The 20,567-nt window shown below is 37.6% G+C and overlaps 1 protein-coding gene across 1 annotated transcript in view; it reads left to right on the top strand.

The window, feature by feature from the left end:
- The window catches only part of FMN1 (formin 1), a 180,708-nt gene that overhangs the window by 50,776 nt on the left and 109,365 nt on the right, over positions 1–20,567 (top strand). The window contains exon 4 of the mRNA XM_064460024.1: positions 16,602–16,663. Coding sequence (XP_064316094.1) covers positions 16,602–16,663 — 62 coding nt within the window. The remainder of the gene's footprint in view (positions 1–16,601; positions 16,664–20,567) is intronic.

The following is a 20,567-nucleotide window of genomic DNA, read 5'->3' on the forward strand; positions in this document are numbered from 1 at the left end:
AATATGTTAAAGCCTTGGTTCACTGTGCTCTGGGTTCCCAGAAGGAAAATCACTTTATGGTCATGGCATAAATGCAGAGAATTACCAGCTTATATGAGAGAAAGAGAGGCGTAATGGTCTGAACAAAGAGATGAGAGATAAGAACACGATTCCTTATCTTTCTTTAACACAAACTTCCTTTGTGGCCTTGAACAATTTATGTTTGTCTCTAAAAAACACATAATGCTGATGTTGTTAGTGCCCTGAATGAAGTTGTTGTACCAGTGGCTACTAACAGTTGGTTTCATCTTTAAAAAAAAGTGTCATTTTTTTAGTAATTTCAGTTTAATTGTTTTCAGTGTGTTATTTGGGGTTTAGTTCTGGGATTCTGTTATAAATTTTATTGTAATGACTTAGATAAAGGAGGACTACAGTAAGCAGGATATTATGCGTTGGTTGAAGATAGCGTTTTAGTGATTTAATGGTCACTGATCAATGTGATGTGACCTCATAGTGCAGGTGGGCTGCAAAAAGGTTTTGCAAATTATTTTTCTACATTTTACTGCATTTATTGTGCAGGATGACAGGTGCATTTGGCCATGTTATGTCAGTGTTTCGTATTCTGACAAATACACTAGCTTCTTATTGAGAAGCTGAATTCTTTATTACAAGCGGGATTGTTGTACCCATATTATATTCCTCTAGAGTGTCAATGACATTTTCTCCCCAAGCTTATGCCAACTAAAGCTACAGTTTTATGGATTTGTTAGGTATTCGGCATAGTGCTGCTTCAAAGTCTCTACGGTCTCAGACAAGTGGGTTGTGCATGTGCTGCTGTGGCAGCAGCCACTGTTCCAGATATCTTGCAGCCCTCTCTGCTAAGATTTACTTTGAAAGTATTTTTAAAAACCCTCAGAAACAAGAAGCAACAGAAACTTCCTTTGCTTTTCTCTCCTTGCCTCAGCTGATACTGTCGTTGATACTGTGCCTCTTGAGATAGGACCAAAAAGATAGGCACCTGTTAATGCTCAAGATTTGTTGTTAAGATGCTTGTGTTCCATTTCCAGCCCTTTTGCTACCTACTGGAATGACTGCAGGAAAGTTGTGAGACGTTTCCAAGCTTCAGTTTACCCATCTGTAAAATTGGGATAAGAATCCTGACCTATTTTTCAAGCCAAATTCAATTCCTTTTCTGTTTATAGGCTATTAGCATTAGATGGAGGTGCAGAAGGGAAAAAAATACTGTCTTCCTAAACTTAAATCTGCAAAAAATAACACTTACAGTATGGTAACTGTACCTAAGACCGTGTGATAAAATGTTCATGCCTTCCTACACACTGAGGATTATATTATTACACAGTGAGGGGGAAGAAAAGTTATGCTCCACTTTTTAAATAAAAATCCCTGCTTTATTCCCACTATGTGTACTTTCTATCGAAATGCCGTGATTTTAGGAGGCCTCTTGGTTTTGAATCTGGATGCATCTATTGCAACCGTTGCTTGACAAGGACATGTTTTACAGTATACAAAGCCACGTCTGGACGCATACGTCTGTGTAGCCATAGATACCAGCGTGCTTAAGGATTCACACACAGAACAGCTTTGGTCCGCCCAAAGTAGAAACTTGATTTCTAAACTACATTTTTCCTAGTGAGAAGATTGATCTATTACCTGAATAGAATGAAGGCACGTTCTGTGAATTGTTTCTTTTACTGTAGTTTTTAGTTTGAAATGTGGGCACCGCTATAGGTCCTACCAACGTTACGTTGCAAAGGCCCAAAATGGTCACAGGGTTTTTACAAGGTGATTCTTGTTATATCGTTGAAACCCAGTGAAAAAGCAACCGTGTACAGCACAAAAAGAATGACTTTGTATTTTATTTCCATGCTTCTATTTCAAAATATATGAGGCCCTTTGTATAACGGAAATGGCAGTGAGTTTTACTGAATTCACTTTCCTGTTCTTCAGTCTCACCGGTCGCGTAATCTCCAGTTCTGTTTGGCCCAGCACCTGAACGTGAGAAATTTAGATACCAGTCTAAATGAAACCCTGAGTCTGAACACCCTGACGCTTTCTGAAAATTTGCACCTGGATTTACGACTGCTTTTTGGGTTTCTTTTTAGTTAAGTTCGATATCATCCCTGCCAAATTTGCCCCCTCAGCTACGGCACACAGGTACATACTCTTACCTGTAATTATCCCAACCCTATTTATTGTACGCTTCTTAGTTTTATAAATATCCATGTTTTAAGATTGCCGACAGTTCTAAAGATGAGAATCACTAAGAATATATAGGGGAATCGGGGTGCCTGTGTATGTGGAGATGTAGTGTGCATACGCTCACCTGCACACCCACCCACATTTGAATAAATATACACTTATACTGCATGTATAGTATACATCCAATCTCAATGTATGCTTACTATACACAGTACACAGTGATTGCAAAAGTGTTACAGATCTAGAATAAGTGTTCTGTATTGTAAATTTGTGCTAGATGAAGTAGGTAGAGCCTGTAACTCATCACAGAAATTCTGTAATAAATTTGTTCCTCATGTTTGCTGATAAGGTGTTATTTGTTTACCATTCTGGGCTGGTGAATATGATCCTGTAATAGATTGCTTTTGTTAGTCGGAAGTGGGACATTTATTGAGGAAGAAATCATGTTGAATGTCCCCAGCAGCAGTACAGCAGTACCTCTAATATTGCCTTCCTGAGAGGGTGACAATGACAAATGAAACTATTCATTTCTGCTATCAGGTAAATGAACTGTAGCTGTAACCTCACCTGTGCCAGGAGAGGAATGATCAAGTAGATAAGTAACTCAGATGACTGCTTCTGAATAGTGCTTTATTATACTGCTTTGCAGTTAGAAAGACTAAGAACGATTTCTTCATTTCCATAACAAAGAATCAAGGGCTTGCTGGTTTTTCCTTCAGGAGGCTGCTTTTCTGGGATACCCTTCTGTTGTTCTCAGGGAATTCAGTGTGTTGTGAAGTGACTTCATTTTCTGTAGTAAGTTAAGTCCTATATCTTCTGTATTATCTCAATAACCAGACAGTATTTAGGTACTCACTATTGGCTTATTTAGAACTGTTTATTCTCCACATGTGCCTCCCCATCTGTCTCCCTTCCTCACATCTTCCATACTTCCACTATACCAGAATCTTTAGGGTGCTGAAAATCACTGAAGTTTTAGGCTTAGAGGGTTCTTCCTTCCCTTAAAAGTCTGAAAAAAGAATTAAGTTGAAGTGAAGGATGTCTGCTCATTTTCCAGTCTGGGGAATTGACATCCTTATGTGTTTGAATTGTGGGGCTGTAAAAGAGTTCAGGTTCAACGAGAAGTAAAGAAGGAAGGACAGGTAGGAGTAGACGGAGTGGAGTGAGGGAAGAAAGATTGGAACGTGTCAATACTGTCATTCAGTATTGTTTTAGCCAACCCTCTGTCCCTAAAAAATAGGTAATTCTAAGAATTTCTTTAAGCACAAATAAATTTGAATTTTCTGGTTCTAAAAGGATGCTTAAATGCAAAATCTGTTCAACATGGTGTTCAAAAAGTTTAAGGAAGTCTGTCAGTCAGCTGTTTATAAACCGAAGCTTTGGGCTTTCACTGACCAATCGTACTTTAAAAATGTGTAAGCCACAATTTCTCTACTTAAAATGTGGCATTCATGCAGTGTTTCAAATAAATGTCAGTATTTCTCCCAGCATTACTTCTTCTGTGTGACAATCATGTTTTGTAACGTAAACACCATTCCAAGACTGCACAAATAACATGTTTTGAAAGATCCTCATGACTATGTTTATTGGAAGAAAAGCCTGAACATTTGCTACGTTTTAGGGCTGTAGCCTGAAAAAGCCGGGAAGTTTGCATCAGTGCGCCTGTGAAAATAAATCTCTGAATAATAAAAAAAGGTTCAGCTGTGCTGAGTAGATTCCCTTCTGACACCTGGTGGTTAAAGGGGGAAACTACATGGGGAAATAAGGGAGGAGGAACAAAGACTGTCTTAAAAGGGAGTGTTGAAAACGGTGGGACCAAGGGTTAACACGGAAGGAGAAAAGATTAAGAAACCCTCACTATTCTGAAATTGAATTAACCAGCTCAATTAAAAGGTAGCGATTTCCTTTATGCTACTGGCTGTGGTACATCTCGAAAGAGGTAGTTTTCCAGCTTTTTTTTTTTTTCTAATTACTTTTAAAATGTGTTAACATTATTTTGCATGCTTGCACATACTGAGTTTAATACGTAAGGTTTTTTTATATAAATGAATGTGCTGACCAGAAGTGACTATACAGGTCATTTATCTTCAAAGCTGCTGCTTTCTACTTGGAAGTTTTGAGATCATGGCAAAGAAGGTTCCTGCTTAGGTAAAATTCCTTATGTAAAGTTTGAGGAGCAACTCATCTTTCTGAAATGTGAGTTATGGAGATTTCTGCGGGAAAGGTTTTCCTATAACATTTTATTTAAAATTATTCAAGTAGGTAAGTTGTTTTATTATCAAAGAAAGGTACTTTTTGCACAGTACAGTTCTGAACACAAATAGAATAACACTGAATAATATTTGAGTGTGTATACTTGCTTTTTGCAACAGTTATGGAGAATGAAAATCACCATTTGAAATATTGTGACCCACTGCATCCAGTATTCCCAAAGCTGTAGGTTAAATTTTCGGGTCGCCAGAGGTACCAGTGAATGCTTGTACCTCTCGTAGAAATGGTGACGAACAGTGCAGCTTGCTCAGTACCATGACAAAGGTGTATATGAGCGTGTTTTGTGTATATGTGTAAAAGTTATTGCTGATCTCTGTTCGGATAATTCCTGTGCGATGATACAACAGGACATATACTAAGCATTTGCATAAATTATATGGGTTGCCCAAAACATCCAGATTTTATTTCATGTTTGCCTTTCTATGCATTAAAGAAAAGCATGTAAGCTATAGGATAGCATGTATAGCGTGTATTTCCTTCGCAAAACAGCGAAGCATGCATCATACTTTATTGATTATTAGTAATATCTTACATGCTTTATTTCTACCACCTGGTGGCAAGTATCATACGTTGGCCACTGTTATTCTGACTAGAATCAGCCTGGCACAGTCTATCAGTTTTTAAAAAGTGCTTTTTTTTTTTTTAGAAACAACTTAAAAAGCAAAACAAGGAATTCTTCAAAGCATTCCCATCCAAAACTTGTGTCTTCTAATCACATTGTATGGTATGAACCTGTCAGAAGCAGCTGAGCTTTCTGATCTGCGTTGCTCTGCTTGCCTTACCAAGCAACATGAAATCGCAGTAATGAATGAGCATCATTGTTATTTCCGATTGAAAATCTTGAGGAATGAAATAAATCATTTAGTCATTCTGCAGCATGTGGTATGCAATTCTGTGTATATATCGAGCTGAGAGCTTTAGAGAGATATTTGCAAATTTATTTTCATAGTAAGTGTTAGTACATGTGGCCTCTGGTTAGCTAAGGAATGTCCATGGGATTTTTTTTACATGGTAGAAATTTATTTAAATACTTCCTATTTGATTTTGATTTGATTTGATGGACAGTACTAATATCTAGGAACATTTAAGAAATGAAGCAACTCATAAACGATAATTTTTTGCAAGACAAAATTACATTAATGGGAGCTGAAAATGCTGACTGGGGTATATGTTTGTCCTAATGAATAAAAACCAAGGAGTGGGCCAGACTCCCTGCTAGGATACGTATTTAATGAGTATAAAAATATAAACTGTGAAGCTTAAATACAATCTTACTTATGCTTTTGTCTCTAGCTCACCTGAAGCTTTACAAGGAGGGACCACCAGGTGGGTGGAACAGTGTAATGTTGTCCGTGTGTGTCTAGTCTTTGGTCTCTCTTGTTACAGTAAAGGCAGTATTTGCCTTTCCTCGATGAAATAAAAATGGTACAGGCAGAGTCTGCAGTACCTACCGCTATTTAGGACTAAAAATTTAATAAAGACTACAGAAGTTCTGTCATATAGATGAGGAAACGGAAGTTTTTTGTACAATGACTAAATTTGCCATTTGCTAGTGTAGTACTAGTCAGTTTGGAAGTATTAAAGGGTTAATAGCTTATTACTTTTCCATAACCTTGATGTATTTGGACACGCACTGGTCCTTTTTCAAAACAAGAGCACATTTAACACTGCCAAAGAAATACAATAAAATCCCATTGAAAACTGTGTGGGGACTAATTAGATACCAACTGATAATGCCACTAGCAATTAATTAGTAGGGGTGTCTTTTGAAGGAAAATGAGTTTTTACTGTGCTTTAAGAAATGGAATTAACCTGGTTTATGGAAGCTTGTTTCGGAAATAGCCCCTGCTGCGTCTTTCTGCGTTTTCTTGCTCAGTTTTGTATCCCACCAATAGCAGGACACACGGAGCCCTGGCCGATGCTGGATTTAAAACGAAGCTTAAGGAACTTATTTTGTACAAACTCTTGTGACTTGGAAACTCCTTTTAAGCAGCTCTTTCAAATTATCAAGTTATTATTGAATGTCTGATAACTGAGGCTGGGTTGGAACTCAGTTTATTTTAAAAGAGGATTTCCTGATAGTATTCCTCTTTTTTTCTAAAATGACTTGTCACTTCTGCAATTGCTTGCTGAAGTAACGGACGTAACTGAGTAAGGCATGTTTCAAAGCATTTATATTTTTCTATGTGGAAATGAGAGAAAGCCACATCTTCTGGAACATCCTTCTGTGAGAGCTGAGATAGCAGGGGGGTTTTGTGGTGTTTTAGGTGAAGACTGACTGGTTTCTTTCCGCTGTCACGAAGGCGGTGAACCTGTGTGCTTTTTTTTTTTAATGTTGAGTTTCTGTATTCAATACCATACATAAAATACTCTGAAATTTCGGTCTGCCATTTTTTGCTAAAATAAATATTTGAATAAAAGCTTCCTAAAGACATTCTCAAATGATAAGTTACCAACTCCCTAGTGATTAAAACACCCTTTCTGAAGAACAAGAAGTTCTTTCTGGGTCCTCCTTTTAGTGTAATGTATTGCCTCAGTACCTCTAGCCTGTCTTCTCCTTTATTTCTGTAAGGTAAAAAACTCTCATTATACTGTGTATAGATAATTCTGAGTTGTTTATTCATTAAGCAGCTTCTTGTTCTCACACTTTTCAGTTACAGTGTAGCAGTCTGAGTTAAAACTTTCTAAGGATTAAGATTTGTTTTCTTTCTTTTGATCCCTTTTTGCAGTTGAGTTAGGAATACTAGATATTGTTAGTAAATACTCAATGTGATTATTTTACAAGACTTACAAACAAATCTTATGACCAGGATAAACTCTTGATGCATTATATCACTGAAGAGAAGGTTAGTCCTTAATTCTACCATGAAACACCATTTAGATGATGATGCAAGTAGACATTGTGTTAGAAGAAATAAATCCAAAGGACTTTGAAGCCCTGTCCTTTTCCCATTGAAGTTACATGATGAGAATCCACTCCCATTTGTTACAGCTGCATAAATACTTCTTAGGAAATAAGACAGTGTTCAGACATTTTTGCATTAATTAAAGCAACCTATATTGAAATTTCTCTAGAATTTTCCTGCACATACCATCAGTGATCTTAGGGTAGGAAAGTTATGTTGTCTATATAAACTGTCATTAAGTGGACTTCTGAAGAGTGTGGTCTGATGGACTCATCTGTCCCTGGCAATTCAATTGCTAGCATTTCCCATTTCCTTCACTCGGAGTAGGCGCTACCTTACAGGACTCAGGTGGTGGTATGGAGGTCCTAGAAACACGCAGGTATTTAGAGTTACAGGCCACTCGTGGTTTACTGCCTGCTTGGAGACTGGGCAAATGAGCAAGCTATTACGTTGGCCCATCCCATAAAAATGTCATTTTTTTCCCTCCTTTACAATGGGAAAAATAAGTAAACAAAATATTTGAGTTGTTTGTAGCAGAGAAAAAGAAAATCCTACCACTCCTCTCTCCTCTAAAAAGCTGGGCTTCTGAGGTGAAGGAATTCTGGCCCTTGCACCTTCTTGAACACCATAAACAATATTTACTGATCCTACAGACACACGGTTCAGATTTTGAAGGTGTAGTTATTTGGGAATTCTGTGTTTTATAGAAGCCAGCTCAAACTAAACCCTCCATTCAATATCCTTCACTCCTCGATATGCTAGCTCAACTTTCTCTGTAGAAACCATAGACCCAAACAGGCCCACAGAAGTTACGGGCAGATTGCTTGTAGACCATGTTTATTCTAGAAGGGCCAGGATAAATGCTAAAGCTGAACAGTTGGGGCAGTAAATACTGCTGGATTCATTCATATTCAGATATCAAGGGCCTAACAGTACTAGAATATGCTGCTATTTTAGATACTTGGTTTTTATTATTATTAAGGGTAGATTTGAGCAGTCCTTTGTTACACATTTTATTTGCAAGATTAGCTTTGAGGGCCAAAATTTTAGAAAACACAGTGCTGTAAAAATTAGTCCAGTATATTGAATACATCCTGCTTTGTTTCAGATTATTCTGTGTTAAAGATTAATGGTTGTACGCGTTTGTCCACTGTTTCACAATATGTGATGCTCTGTTGTTTTCACACAGCTGATGTCTGTGATTCTGTAACAAATTCCATTTCTGGCTTCTTAGACCATTTAAAGCCCTTTGTTCACCTCTTGTCCATCTTAATTATTCACCCATTTTTAATTGTCTGGTTTTGCTTCCTCGCTTTTCCATTGTGTTTCCACAATAATGCTCTTATCTGTTTACATACTACGTTTGATGCAATTACAGGACACAGAGTTGCTTCCTCCTTGCAGTGGGTATTTAGTTAAAACACAATCTCATTTCCTTCTTGCAACCCATTTCGTTGTTGTAGATGTTAATTCTGGGTTTTAACTCAAGCATTTCAGATGCTATAGTACCTTATCATAAAGAAAATATTAAAAAACCCTTGCTTTTAGATCCAGATTTCTTCTCCTGATCTGCTGATGTCTTTTTAATCAATGTTATCTTTGTATGGACCTTATTGCCAACACACTTCAAAATCATGAAGCAGACTGATACCGAAACTGGAAGTTAGCTAAGGAAGAACGTTGTCAGATTTGCGCTGATTCTGTCTTTGCAATGTTCAATGCTAAAATATTTGTTTAAAATTAGATAAAATACTAATTATAATTTATTTTTCCTGCACTTGTGTGTAAGCAGAACCGAATATAGTATGACTGGAAGTAAAGTTATGATGCTTTCTAATATTGACTATATCAATGGGTGGCAGAACCGGATCATGACATTAGTCTAGTTGATCAACGATCACTCTAGAAATTATGTGTGTTTTTTTTTCCCCAAGCACCATCTAAAAATAAACATTTGAACAAGGAAACTTCAAACGTATATGTTACTATCAAATAAAATTTAACAAGCTCATCATTAGAAAAAATAAAAATCTAGATTAAAACTAACGAGATAACCAGTTCACATCCATAAATCAGTGAATTATAGTTTGACTTCAGAGGAAAAAGGTAAAAAAAAAAAAACAAACCACGTTATAGTGGAGTACAAAACTGCCACCCAGTGGAAGTACCTAGTTGTACATTTTCACAATCTTCAGATTTTCAAGAGATCAGAGATCTATTTTCTTGTCACTGGAATGTATAAGATATTTACTCATTATGGAAATTATTCCCAATTTTCTTGTTTTACTCATAATTATATTTATCTATAATAGAGGATAATGTTTCAAACAAACAATACAAAAAAAGGATAATTATGATTTTACAAGAGATAACATTTAATGTACAAAGAATATTGGAATTTATATATCGAGTTAGATTTTAAAAAAGCTCCATATCTCTCTCGTACTGGGGAGCCCAGAACTGGCCACAACCCTCCAGCCTCACCAGCGCTGCGTATTGGGTTCCCTTGACCTGCTGGCAGCCCTTGTCCTACCACAGCCCAGGACACTGCCAGCCTTCCTTGCTGCAACGGCACGTTGCTGGCTCGTCCTCAGCTTGGTGTCCCCCAGGTCCTTTCCAGCAGGTCCTGGTGCCTGGGCTTGTTCCTCCCCAGGTGCAGGACTTTGCCCTTCCCCGTGTTGAACTTGATGAGGTTCCTGCCAGCCCCTTTCTCCAGGCTGACCAGGTCCCCCTGAATGGCAGCAAGGCCCTCCAGTTTATTAGCCACTCCTCCCAGTTCTGTGTTGTCAGCAGCCGTGCTGAGGGCGCAAACGCTCTGCAGCTCTACACTCCGCACATATTCATAAATGAACGGGAAAAGTGAGACGTGAGAAGGGGAAGCTTGCAGCTGATACGAAGTTAGTAAGAGTAGTGCAGTAAGACCTGAATGCAAATTTAGCATTCTTTCATCAGAATGCAAATATTTTTCATGAGAATTAAAAAGCAATAAAGACAAAAAAAAAATATCTAAGATTGAAGGACTATGCAATGAAATGGCAAAGGAAATCCAAAATATAGAACTATTAAGATGTGCGCTTGAGGGAAAAAGTCCTAAATACAGATAGAGAATAATAAGCTCTGATCTGATCAATCCTCTTTAAAGACCAGACCTTGATGTTAAAATATATCTTGGGAAATGTCAGCTCAGTGCTCGGTAGTGATCAAAAAGCAGCTGAAATGGTAGGAAGTACTAGGAAAGAAATAAAAGATAAAACCTTATAGATCATCATAATGCTGTTGTATAAATGTCCACATTTTGAATTTCATGGGAAACTGTAGTTTTGTCAACTCGGAGAGGGTACAGTAGAGCTGTAAAAGGTTCAGAGAAGGACGGCAACTTTGATCAACAATATGGACATGTTCCTTGTGAGGAGAGCTTATGTAGACTAATATTCTTTCAACTAGAGGAGAATCAGTCCAGGGGGCGTGTGATGGAGATCTCCCAAACCATAAGAAACAGTAAATGGGCAAATGGTGAACGGTTTCTTCCAGCGCAGGAGTTGGATGCATCAAATGACCCTAACAGGTGCAGATTCAAAATAAACTGAAGGGTCTTTACCTACTGTGCAATTCTTTGCTGCAGGATGTTGTCCGCTTGCAGGAGTTTTAAAATCAGCAATGCACGTTCATGGAAGAGGAATCTACTTGCAAACTATTAAATATGCAAACAACTTTTCTGGTTTAGAAAGTTCCTGAATTGCAAATCAGATTGCTGGAAGAGTGTACTGGAAATGTACTGATACCTTTTTACTGCTTTTAAATTTTTATATGTCACCTGCTTTTTGACTACTGAGACAGGATGCTAGGCAAAGTAGGCTTTTGGCTTGTCTCCGTAGAGATATCATTTTGGTCACTATGAAACGGAATAATTTTTATTTCACAGTCGCATCGCTCTGCACTGTGGCAGGTCTCAACTTACTTCCTCAGGGGCCTGTAGAAATAGGAATAAAAATAGGTTTTGCACTGTGCTCCCAAACCTCTGTAAATTATGAATATGTGACATCAGTAATCCCAAAGTAAGATGTTTTTGCTTAATTCACTGCACTTTGGAGTGCCTTCTGGAAACTGAATCAGTTTCTGGTAAGAGTTTCAGCTCCTTTTTCCAGCTTTCTGCTGCTTTAATGGACTACAATGAGCTTACCTTGCCAAACTAGATATTTTATTTTAGTTATGTAGCTGTTTTTTTCCCCTATTATGCCTTAGTGCAACTTTTCTGTAAAATCTGATTGACTGGATAACCCCCAGGAGCCCTCACTGGGTAACAGCTGTTCTGAAAGCGATCTGGACCGAAATCAGAACTTGTAAAAGCGGTTTGATCTAGACCACAGACATCTCTCTGCCCTGCTTCTCTGAGAAGAGAGGATCTTTGTTGCGTTGGTGTAAGTTGCACATTGGGTGCAAAATAGGTACGGAAAATCCTAGAAGCAGGAAGTATGAATGTGAAGGACGAGAGTGCAGAAAAGTGGTAGTGGCGGTGAAGGGAAAAGTCGTTTTGTCATCATTATCGTTCTCATGATCGTGAAGGCCCAGTAGAGTTTTGGTCTATCTGAGAAATCCGTATGATTAGCAAGACTCTGTCAGATGCCTGTCTTTCCTACCGACTATGGCAAAACATGAGAGTAAAATGAAATTTAAGTTTTACAGTAAGGAGATTTTTTTTTTTTACAATTACTAACTGATTTATTTTTCCAACAACAACATGGAAAAGGGAAGCCTTGCACTGTCACGTCACTGTTTATCTTTAGTTTTCACTGAGGCTTCTATCCAGCTTCCTGGGTACTTCGCCAACTTTCATGTTACTTTTAAAAAAGTATTTTAGTGAAACATTTTTCACTAACCTCGTATACTAGAACACATTGCTAACTAGCACCAGATGTAACAAATACGTGTATTTATTGAAGACTTTGTAATATGTATTTGCTTTATCTCACCGTCTTAGAAGCAGCATCCAGTTTTGTGAAAGTTTGCTTTAGCTGCAGTGGGTTAAGTAAAGAGTGTGCCGGAATGGGCAACAAATTCCGTCATTCGTTTAATTTTTCTTGGGACGGAGTCCTCTCAAAACAAAGGAAAATGTAGTAAATTAGAAGTAGTAAATGAAAATTAAGAGTTAGAGCTGGTTGGAGCTGAATCTATGCAGTGAGATTGTTTACTTTTTTGCTTGTTTGCCTTATGTAAAGAAGATGTTTTCTCGGTAATGAAATCATCATTTTCGTGTGGTCATTTTCCAGGATATGCTCTTGCCATCTGATTTGTATCGGATTTGTTTGTTTCCAAAGCTCTTCAGAGTAATGGCTGCATGAGGGGTAGCTAACTGAGTTACGCCCTGCAGCCACTGTCTTCCTGGCAGGCTGTTTGGAGACCGGGCAAGTACAGCAGGATGTTTGTACAATCAGTCATCTGTTATTCAGCACAATGGAAGACTTTCAAACCTCAGAAAATACAACTGCCCTGACGTGCTGGCATGGAGTACGGTAAAGAGTCACCTTGTGACACAAGATCAGCCTGGATCTATAAAGTAGGGTGTGAAGAAGAGGGAGTCAGTCTCTTTCAGTGGTGGCCAGTGTCAGGACCAGTGTGAGCACACACTGGAACACCGAAGGGTCCGGCTAAACATCAGGAAACACTTTCTCACTGTGAGGGCGCCTGAGCACTGCCCCCGGTTGTCCAGAGAGGATGAGGCTGTAGGTTTGTGGAAACATTCAAGAGCTGGCTGGACATGGTCCTGGGAAACCAGCTGTAGTGGGGCGGGTTGGAGCAGATGACCTCCGCAGGTCTCTTCCAAGCTCAGCCGTCCTATGATTAGGAGCTTTATTTCACTGTTGGTGTTGAAGGTCCTTAAGGCATTGCAGCACCAGGAAGCGGGAGGTCATACAGTTCATTTGCAACCTTATCTCTCAGCTGGCTCTGAGAACTAGCCACATGTGTCTTAACTAATAAGGCTGGACGAGTTACGACGACTGCGTAGAATCAAGCTGACTACACGCAAAGCTGTATCAGATTTCTTAAACTCTGGCATAGTTAATTTTTAACCTAGACAAATCACTTGTTGATAAGTTAGAGTCTACTGTGTTTCTGTATTGTTTCTGTAGTCTAGATGAATCTGTTTTGCGAGTTATATAGAATTTAAGAACTCAGTATTTTAAAAACCTGACCTATATTTTGTTCGCAGTACGGTTCCTTCCATTAGCATGTCATTAGTGTTTATTTTCCTGTTGTGATTTTACCATTCTAAGCACCATCCCAACAGCACTGCATGATGAAACTTTATTATTGTCTGTATTATGTTATCAGTATGTTCAGAAACTGATTTTTTTGAATTATACGGATGTGATTATTCTTTCTAGTCAAATTCTTCAGTGTTTTAATGACTCAGATTGCCATTTCTGTGTGCAGGATGTTTTCTTGGTATGTTAACTATCCTTGTAGAATTATACCAAATTAAGGTGACTTCACAAAAAATATGAAAGGAATGGACGAGTTACTTTGTATTATACTATATATACTATAATTGTGATTTAATTTCTTTTTCATTATAATAGCTTACACACAAAAACAAATGTTTGCTTGAGAAGAATTAAAAAGGTACTTTGCTGGGTGTCAGATTCTATCCAATAGATAGTTTCTTATAGGTAGAAATATAATGGTAGAAATAAGCAAAAGAAGCTTATGCTGTAGAATGCCAATTTATTGCCTAGTAAACAATATATTAAATACGTTACGGTATATCAATTTATAATACACTTGCTTTTATGCAGTAGCAGTGTTTTAAGGAATGAATTATGTTGATTAATTCTTATAATCTAGCACTTTCTGAGCATATTTTTAAGGAATAAGTAATCCGTAAAAGAATTGCTACTCTCTATCTTACCTCTGCTTTAGAACAAAGATTAAACAAAGCAATCTCTAGAATGTATTTCAGAGCTTTCGGCTAAAAGTAATGAAAAACACGTGCCGACTTAAAAAAAAATTAAAAAATTTTGCAACTTGCAAAACGTTTGTCACAGACATTGAGAAAATTTTTTATTTTTAATTTTTTATTTTTAACTTTTTATGCTGTGTTAGGTTTCATCCATGGTGGTTCTTCCATCATTCTCTGACTGCACAAACATTTGTGCCAAGATAAGAAAATAAGCAACAGAGGGTTGGGTGGACATGGTGGAAAATCTGCTTTTGGTGCCGGTGCAGGTCTATGTCAGCGTATGTGAGCCATGGCTCTCTTATCCAAATCCCAAAGCATGTTAAGCATTGGGCAGTCCCACATGGGAAGTAGATCTTTTGTTACGATAGATTTGTGTCCTTCTGCTAGCCAAACTAAGAACTTTTTCAAAGTTCTTTCAAACATTTTCAAAGGCTGTTGTTTGCTTCAGTTATCAGGTAACCTTAAAGAGCTAAACTTCAAGTCAGGATGTTCGCAAGGTTCATGCCCTGCAAACCGGGTGCTTAACCAGCTGAGGTGCCGGAAGGGTCGCAGCTCCTTCGGGGGGCCCGAGGCAGCTGCTCTGTTCTGTCCGGTTTAGGTGAATGGGTAAACGGAACGTGTGTCCAGAGGGAATATCAACCAGCCAAAGGAATTAACAGCAGAAAAATCTCGAAGTCTGTAGACTCTAACCAGTCTGAGAGTTGAGCAGAGCCGCCAGGCAATTTTCCCATGCTGGAAAGCTCTAGGAAGAGTCCCATTAGAGAGGAAGGGGTTGTTTAGGTAGATACTATTCCTAGCTAGAATCACCCAGGTTTTTTATTGTGTCTTGTAAAATATCAATCCCTTTTCCTTCTGATTTTGTATATCAATTCAGCTGCTTGCATATAGTTTTGCCTGTGTTTTTTTAAAAATAGCTTTGCATTAAAAGCTTCCATGTCCATGTTCCATACAGATTTCAGAGTGATGACTGGCTTATCTTTCCTTTCCTCTTTCCTCCATGTGCCCTCAAGAGAAAAAAGAAAAAAAAAATAAAAGCACCTAAGCAGCGGAGTATTCTACTGATCTGGTCCTCTGGTGCATGCTTTGATGTTGTAATGCTGTTTTATTAGTTCTGCTGTTCCAGGGACCATGCAAACCCCTTCGTGTTAGAGAACATTGACAGTAAAATTTAGTCTTTGGACTATTTTCAATCCTTGTTTAAATTAAGATTTGATTCCTTTTTTAGCTGAGGAAGCAGAAGCCAAGCCAGGGAACTGGAAACGTGCTTTTGGATGAATTTTGATTTGGAAGCAGATAGAAGTGGGGCTTTAACAGTCTAAGAAGGAACTCCAGTTGCTTGTTTAGGAGGGCTGTAGCTTCTGGGCCAATGTCTTACAGAAGACAAGCTTCTCTTAAATCATTACACAGCTGAAATGAAAGGTCTTGTCTTTCTTCATCTGGCCAAATGTAGCCATGGTGTGGATTGAGGGAAGCCATAGTATGAGCCCCAGGTTGTAGAGGTCCGTTTGGTAAATCTACACCTTAATGTTGCAGCCATCACTAAACCTGTGCAGTAGATGCCCAGCCTCCTTATTTTTTCATTGCTGATTTAAATTTCTCGGGCTTTAAGTTTCATGCTTTCAGTTTTGTTATACCTTTGGATTTTGTCACATTCTTGCTAAATGGAAGGGCTATTTAGTACCCAGTGAAGGTACTTAAACCCGGTAATTAATCTTCATCTGACAGAATTCATGTAAAGAACTATTTGTATCTATTGCTTTTGGGCACTTTTCCAGGTCTTCATTTGTATTTGTGATTAATCTTCTATTGAATTTGCCTTTGTATAGTCATTGTATGTTTACAGTTCAGCTTAATTCATTGTATTTAATGCATGTTTTTTTTAGAATTCAGGGGGGTGTGTGCGCATGCATGTGTATGTCATAATATCCTATCAACTCTACATTTATCTGCAAATCTCAAAACAAAAGTTTCCCCTTGTTATTGCAGTCTAAAGTATCTTCTTCCCTCCGTTTTCCCCTCAGCATGGAAGACCTCTTTGCTTTATTCTGTGCTCTCAGAAACACCATGGAAAATCTGGTCATGTCATCTTAGAAAATTACGCTAATTACTGTGTTCAGATTTTCTTTTCCATCACCACTGTAAACGGCCTTTGATTTGAGAACCCACATCTGCATCCTGGACCTGGTGGTGTTGTGTGAAATATACTATCCTGAAGATGGCACAATATTTTCTGACTCTAATGGAATGTACTTTTTTATTTTTTATAGAGTACCAAGCTGCCATTTTGCATTTAAAGAGGGAACACAAGGAAGAAATTGAAACATTAAAGGTATACATTTGTAATGATTTTTTTGTTCTTTCCCCAACTCTAGTGCTTTTTACACATTTAAGTAATGTTTATATTTTCTATCAAATGTTAAGAATTTGTTTATTTCTAAAAGTTGTTTTCAGTTGACTGCCAACTCAGTTAAAATTAATCTGGTTAAATTCCGTCCATGCACTCATATATGATGGCAAAAAGCAGGTTTGTGTTTCCCCTTTGTAGTAGTAACTTTATGTTGATGTAACTTCGCAGTTTTGCTTGTTGTTGTACTCTTAAATTCTTCCCTCTAACTCAGCAGTGCAGTGCTTTTGCATTTGTTTAGTATATTAAGGCACTGGCATTTAACTACTTTTTCCTCAGTGAAACATACTTCTGAAGAAGCAGGTTTTTTGTAATTTTAGATTGAAAAATAAGCACAGTAATTCCATTTGTGAGACTCTCTGAAATTTAGTTTTGAACATTCTTTACTGATGTCTGGTTTTGTAAATGTAAACTTGACCAACTGTTTAATTGTTAAAATTAGAAAAAAAAAAAGTTTAATGTTAGAACTCACTTTCCCTTGGCACGATGGACTCTGCTACGCAAAGTGAAATATTACAAGGAAGTGGTTTTATCATAAAAGCAGAAACTTAAATGGTAGTGTAACTTCAAGTTAATTTGTTGAGCTGTCCTAGTTTAAAGAAAAATTAAAAGCACCTTCCTTTTCTCACCAATGTGATATATTCTTAAGCATAGCTGCTGTTCTAATACAGGCCCTTAGTGTACAAGTCATCAGGTACAAAACATTCTGTGTTTTCTTTGTCATGATTGAGGCAAATAGAATAGAAAAAATTAAATTTACTGACACAGAGAGTCTGATAATCCAGTATATTGATACATTGAACGTGTCATTAGGCAGGTCGCGTACAGTGACTAGTACAAGTACAGTATTTGTACTACACAGCGTAATTATGTCTTTGTGTGTGCACAAAGGCCAGGACACAATGGACGTAAAACCTATGAAGTTGAGAGAGCTCAGTGAGGTCTTTGAGTAGGCAGAGGTGGAATGGGGGTAGCAGCTTGTGGCGCGGACAAGGCAGGCAAAGAGCCTCTTGTGTGTGCAGGTCTCTTCAAGTTCATCGGGGGGAAATGCGAGCTAACACCAAGTAAACGGAACAGTACAGAACAGTAGATGGATGCAAGGGGGATTTACTCATTCTGGGAGAGTGTTTCAGAGAATACATAGTGTCGATGAGAGAAAAAAAATGTGTTTGTGCATCTCCAGTGACCCTGGAAACAGTAGGGGTAGAGGAAAGAAATAGGAGGCAGTTTCGTCTTTCATTAAAAGAATGTTCATCTTGCACGTTTTGTTTCCTGTAAAAGGACGTCTGCAAGACACTGGAGGAAAAGAAGATTCATTTATTTGCTGGTCATAACTTTGAATGATATAAACATTCTTTTTAAAATCAGATTATTATTTTTTATCTGGATTATTGGAGTTTTCCTCAAATATCAGCATGTCATAATGATTAATTGTGTTTATATGTATCTTGTTCAGTAGTCAGAAATTGTGAGTGGGTTGTTTCCAGAAAAGGAAAATTGTGATGTATCTTTCAGCACCATAAAACCTCACTGTTTTATATATGTATGTAAATAAAATTAGAAATGAGCTGAAGTGCAAATATTTGCTGTCCATGATTAGTAGAAGACTCATGCACTCTTAGCAGCAATGTCCTAAAGACCATGTTTTCTTATATTGCATGCATTTGGTGATTATTTTCATGTTTGGCACTGTTTTATCTTGCACTTTGTAGTTCCAAAGGCAAACCAGAAAAGGTGATATAAATGTTTTGTAGGCCTTTTAAGTAACAGCAGTGAAGTGTAAGGTCTATATCATGATAATCAGAGAAATAATTGATTCAGGAGAATAGTGCTTATGTTTATTGTATGCGAGACATAATTCAAACAGGATTTTTGGATTTCCATTTTGGAGTTACTCATAAGTTACGGGAGACTTTGCACAGAATTCTGTTCGTAAGTTTGTAAGACTGATGATTCCTGAGATATAATGTGATTTTTCTTTTTACAATATTGAAGGACATAAAAACTTCCTAGACCAAAGGCCAGTTGAAGCAAGTATCGTGTTTCCAGCAATGACCAGCAGCGAGTGCTTAGAGAACACATGTATGAAATACCGATTATAAGGGCAATGCCTTCTTCCTGTATGGTGCTTTTTGTTTTGATGTAGGGGTTTTTTGGCCAGCCTGAGCGTCTTCATTGTCTCTTCCTTGTTGCTTCTGCTACTGCTGCCTCCATGCCCCTTCCTTTTAACAGTCTGCTGTTGATTTGTTATTACTATGTTCATTTCCTGTAAAATTCATATGGAATACCCAGAGTACAACCAGAGCTTTACCCATACCACCAGTTTGAAAGGGTTGATGCGGATTCTGTAGACATTTGAAGTTGTAATGAATGTAGCAGTCTTGAAGGATGTAAAACAATCACTGGATGGGAAGGGTGAACGACAGTGTTGTATTTATTTTATGTTGGCATCTTTATGTTATCACAGTAACTTGAAGCTTTGTTCCTTTTTTTGCTGTTGCTTGAAATCAATTCTAGTCATGTAGCGTGCATATTAATTAAATTAAGATTACAACATTTATGGAAAAAAGTCAATTATTGATTAATGTGTACCGTATCATATAGCACGACAATCAGAATAACTGAGAAGATATCTTAATGGGTTCATTAATGTACCTAATTCAACTGAATCATCCACGTGAAGGTAATTTTTAGAAAGGGTAATATAGTCGAGATAAATACTGCGTTTTTACCCATTTAACCTTAACTACATTTACTAGTTGCTGTGTTCAAAGCATTTCTTGACTTTTTTCACCTATTATTTACCAAAAAAATGAATTATATATTTTTAAGACATTGAGCTATTTCCGTTCTCCGTTGAATTTTTCACTTTTCCTGCTCCAACCGCTAGATGTCAGCTAAGTCTTTCAGAAGAACTTCCCAGAGCTTCCTTTGTACGTGTGCAAATTTCATACTGCCTTCTAAATTGTGATAGTGTGTGTAGCGGTAACATCCTGACCGCTATTTGTGGATCTGGCACAGTCTTAGTTTTAGGTCAGAAATTAGCTTGCGCATTATGGAACTAGAATTGGAGTTGCTCAAGAGATAAGCAGTAGCTGTCATTACCTTAATAGCAGAACCAAGTATACATTATCTAAAACCAAGCAGATGACAACGGCTTAACATCAGATCAAAATATTGTAAGTGAACTACTGACTTCGGAAAGGAAGGAATTAACTTGAAGGCAATATTCAGATTGCAGTAGTTAATAGGTAATCCAACACACAGCTGCACGAGGGTGCAGCATGCTGCTTCGCTTTTTTCTGTAAGCTCATTTGATAAAATGGGTGAAAAAGTTTTTCCCCTAATTTCTCCTTCTTCTCTTTAGCACAAGGGTACCAAATAGCCCTTCACCTTCAGTTACACGGATGTTTTATACTGCTTTAGGAAGATGGAATCAAAGCCCTAAGATGTCCTAAAACTCTGCACCCTATGCATGGATCTTTGATACAGGTTATTAGGTTTCCACCAACTGACTGTGTCTTTCACATGTTCCCGAATGGAGAATAATAGTGTCTAATTACAGGTTTTTAAATAATTTTACTATATATTACATGGTGCACGTTATATAATATACATTGTAAGACATTATAATAGCTATTTGGTAACAATAAAATATACACTCTAGATAGCTTGTAAATTATACAATAAATATTATGTAATAAAATAATATTTCTACGTACTTTGAAGTATTTCATTGCAAATTTTAGAAAGAAATGTGTAGTTGCATCTAACGCAGTTATGAACATACTATTGAAACTTCAGAAATGGTGAATGATAAAGCAATCGG

This window comes from Phalacrocorax carbo, chromosome 9, assembly GCF_963921805.1.
Source record: "Phalacrocorax carbo chromosome 9, bPhaCar2.1, whole genome shotgun sequence".
In the NCBI taxonomy this organism is placed as follows: domain Eukaryota; kingdom Metazoa; phylum Chordata; class Aves; order Suliformes; family Phalacrocoracidae; genus Phalacrocorax; species Phalacrocorax carbo.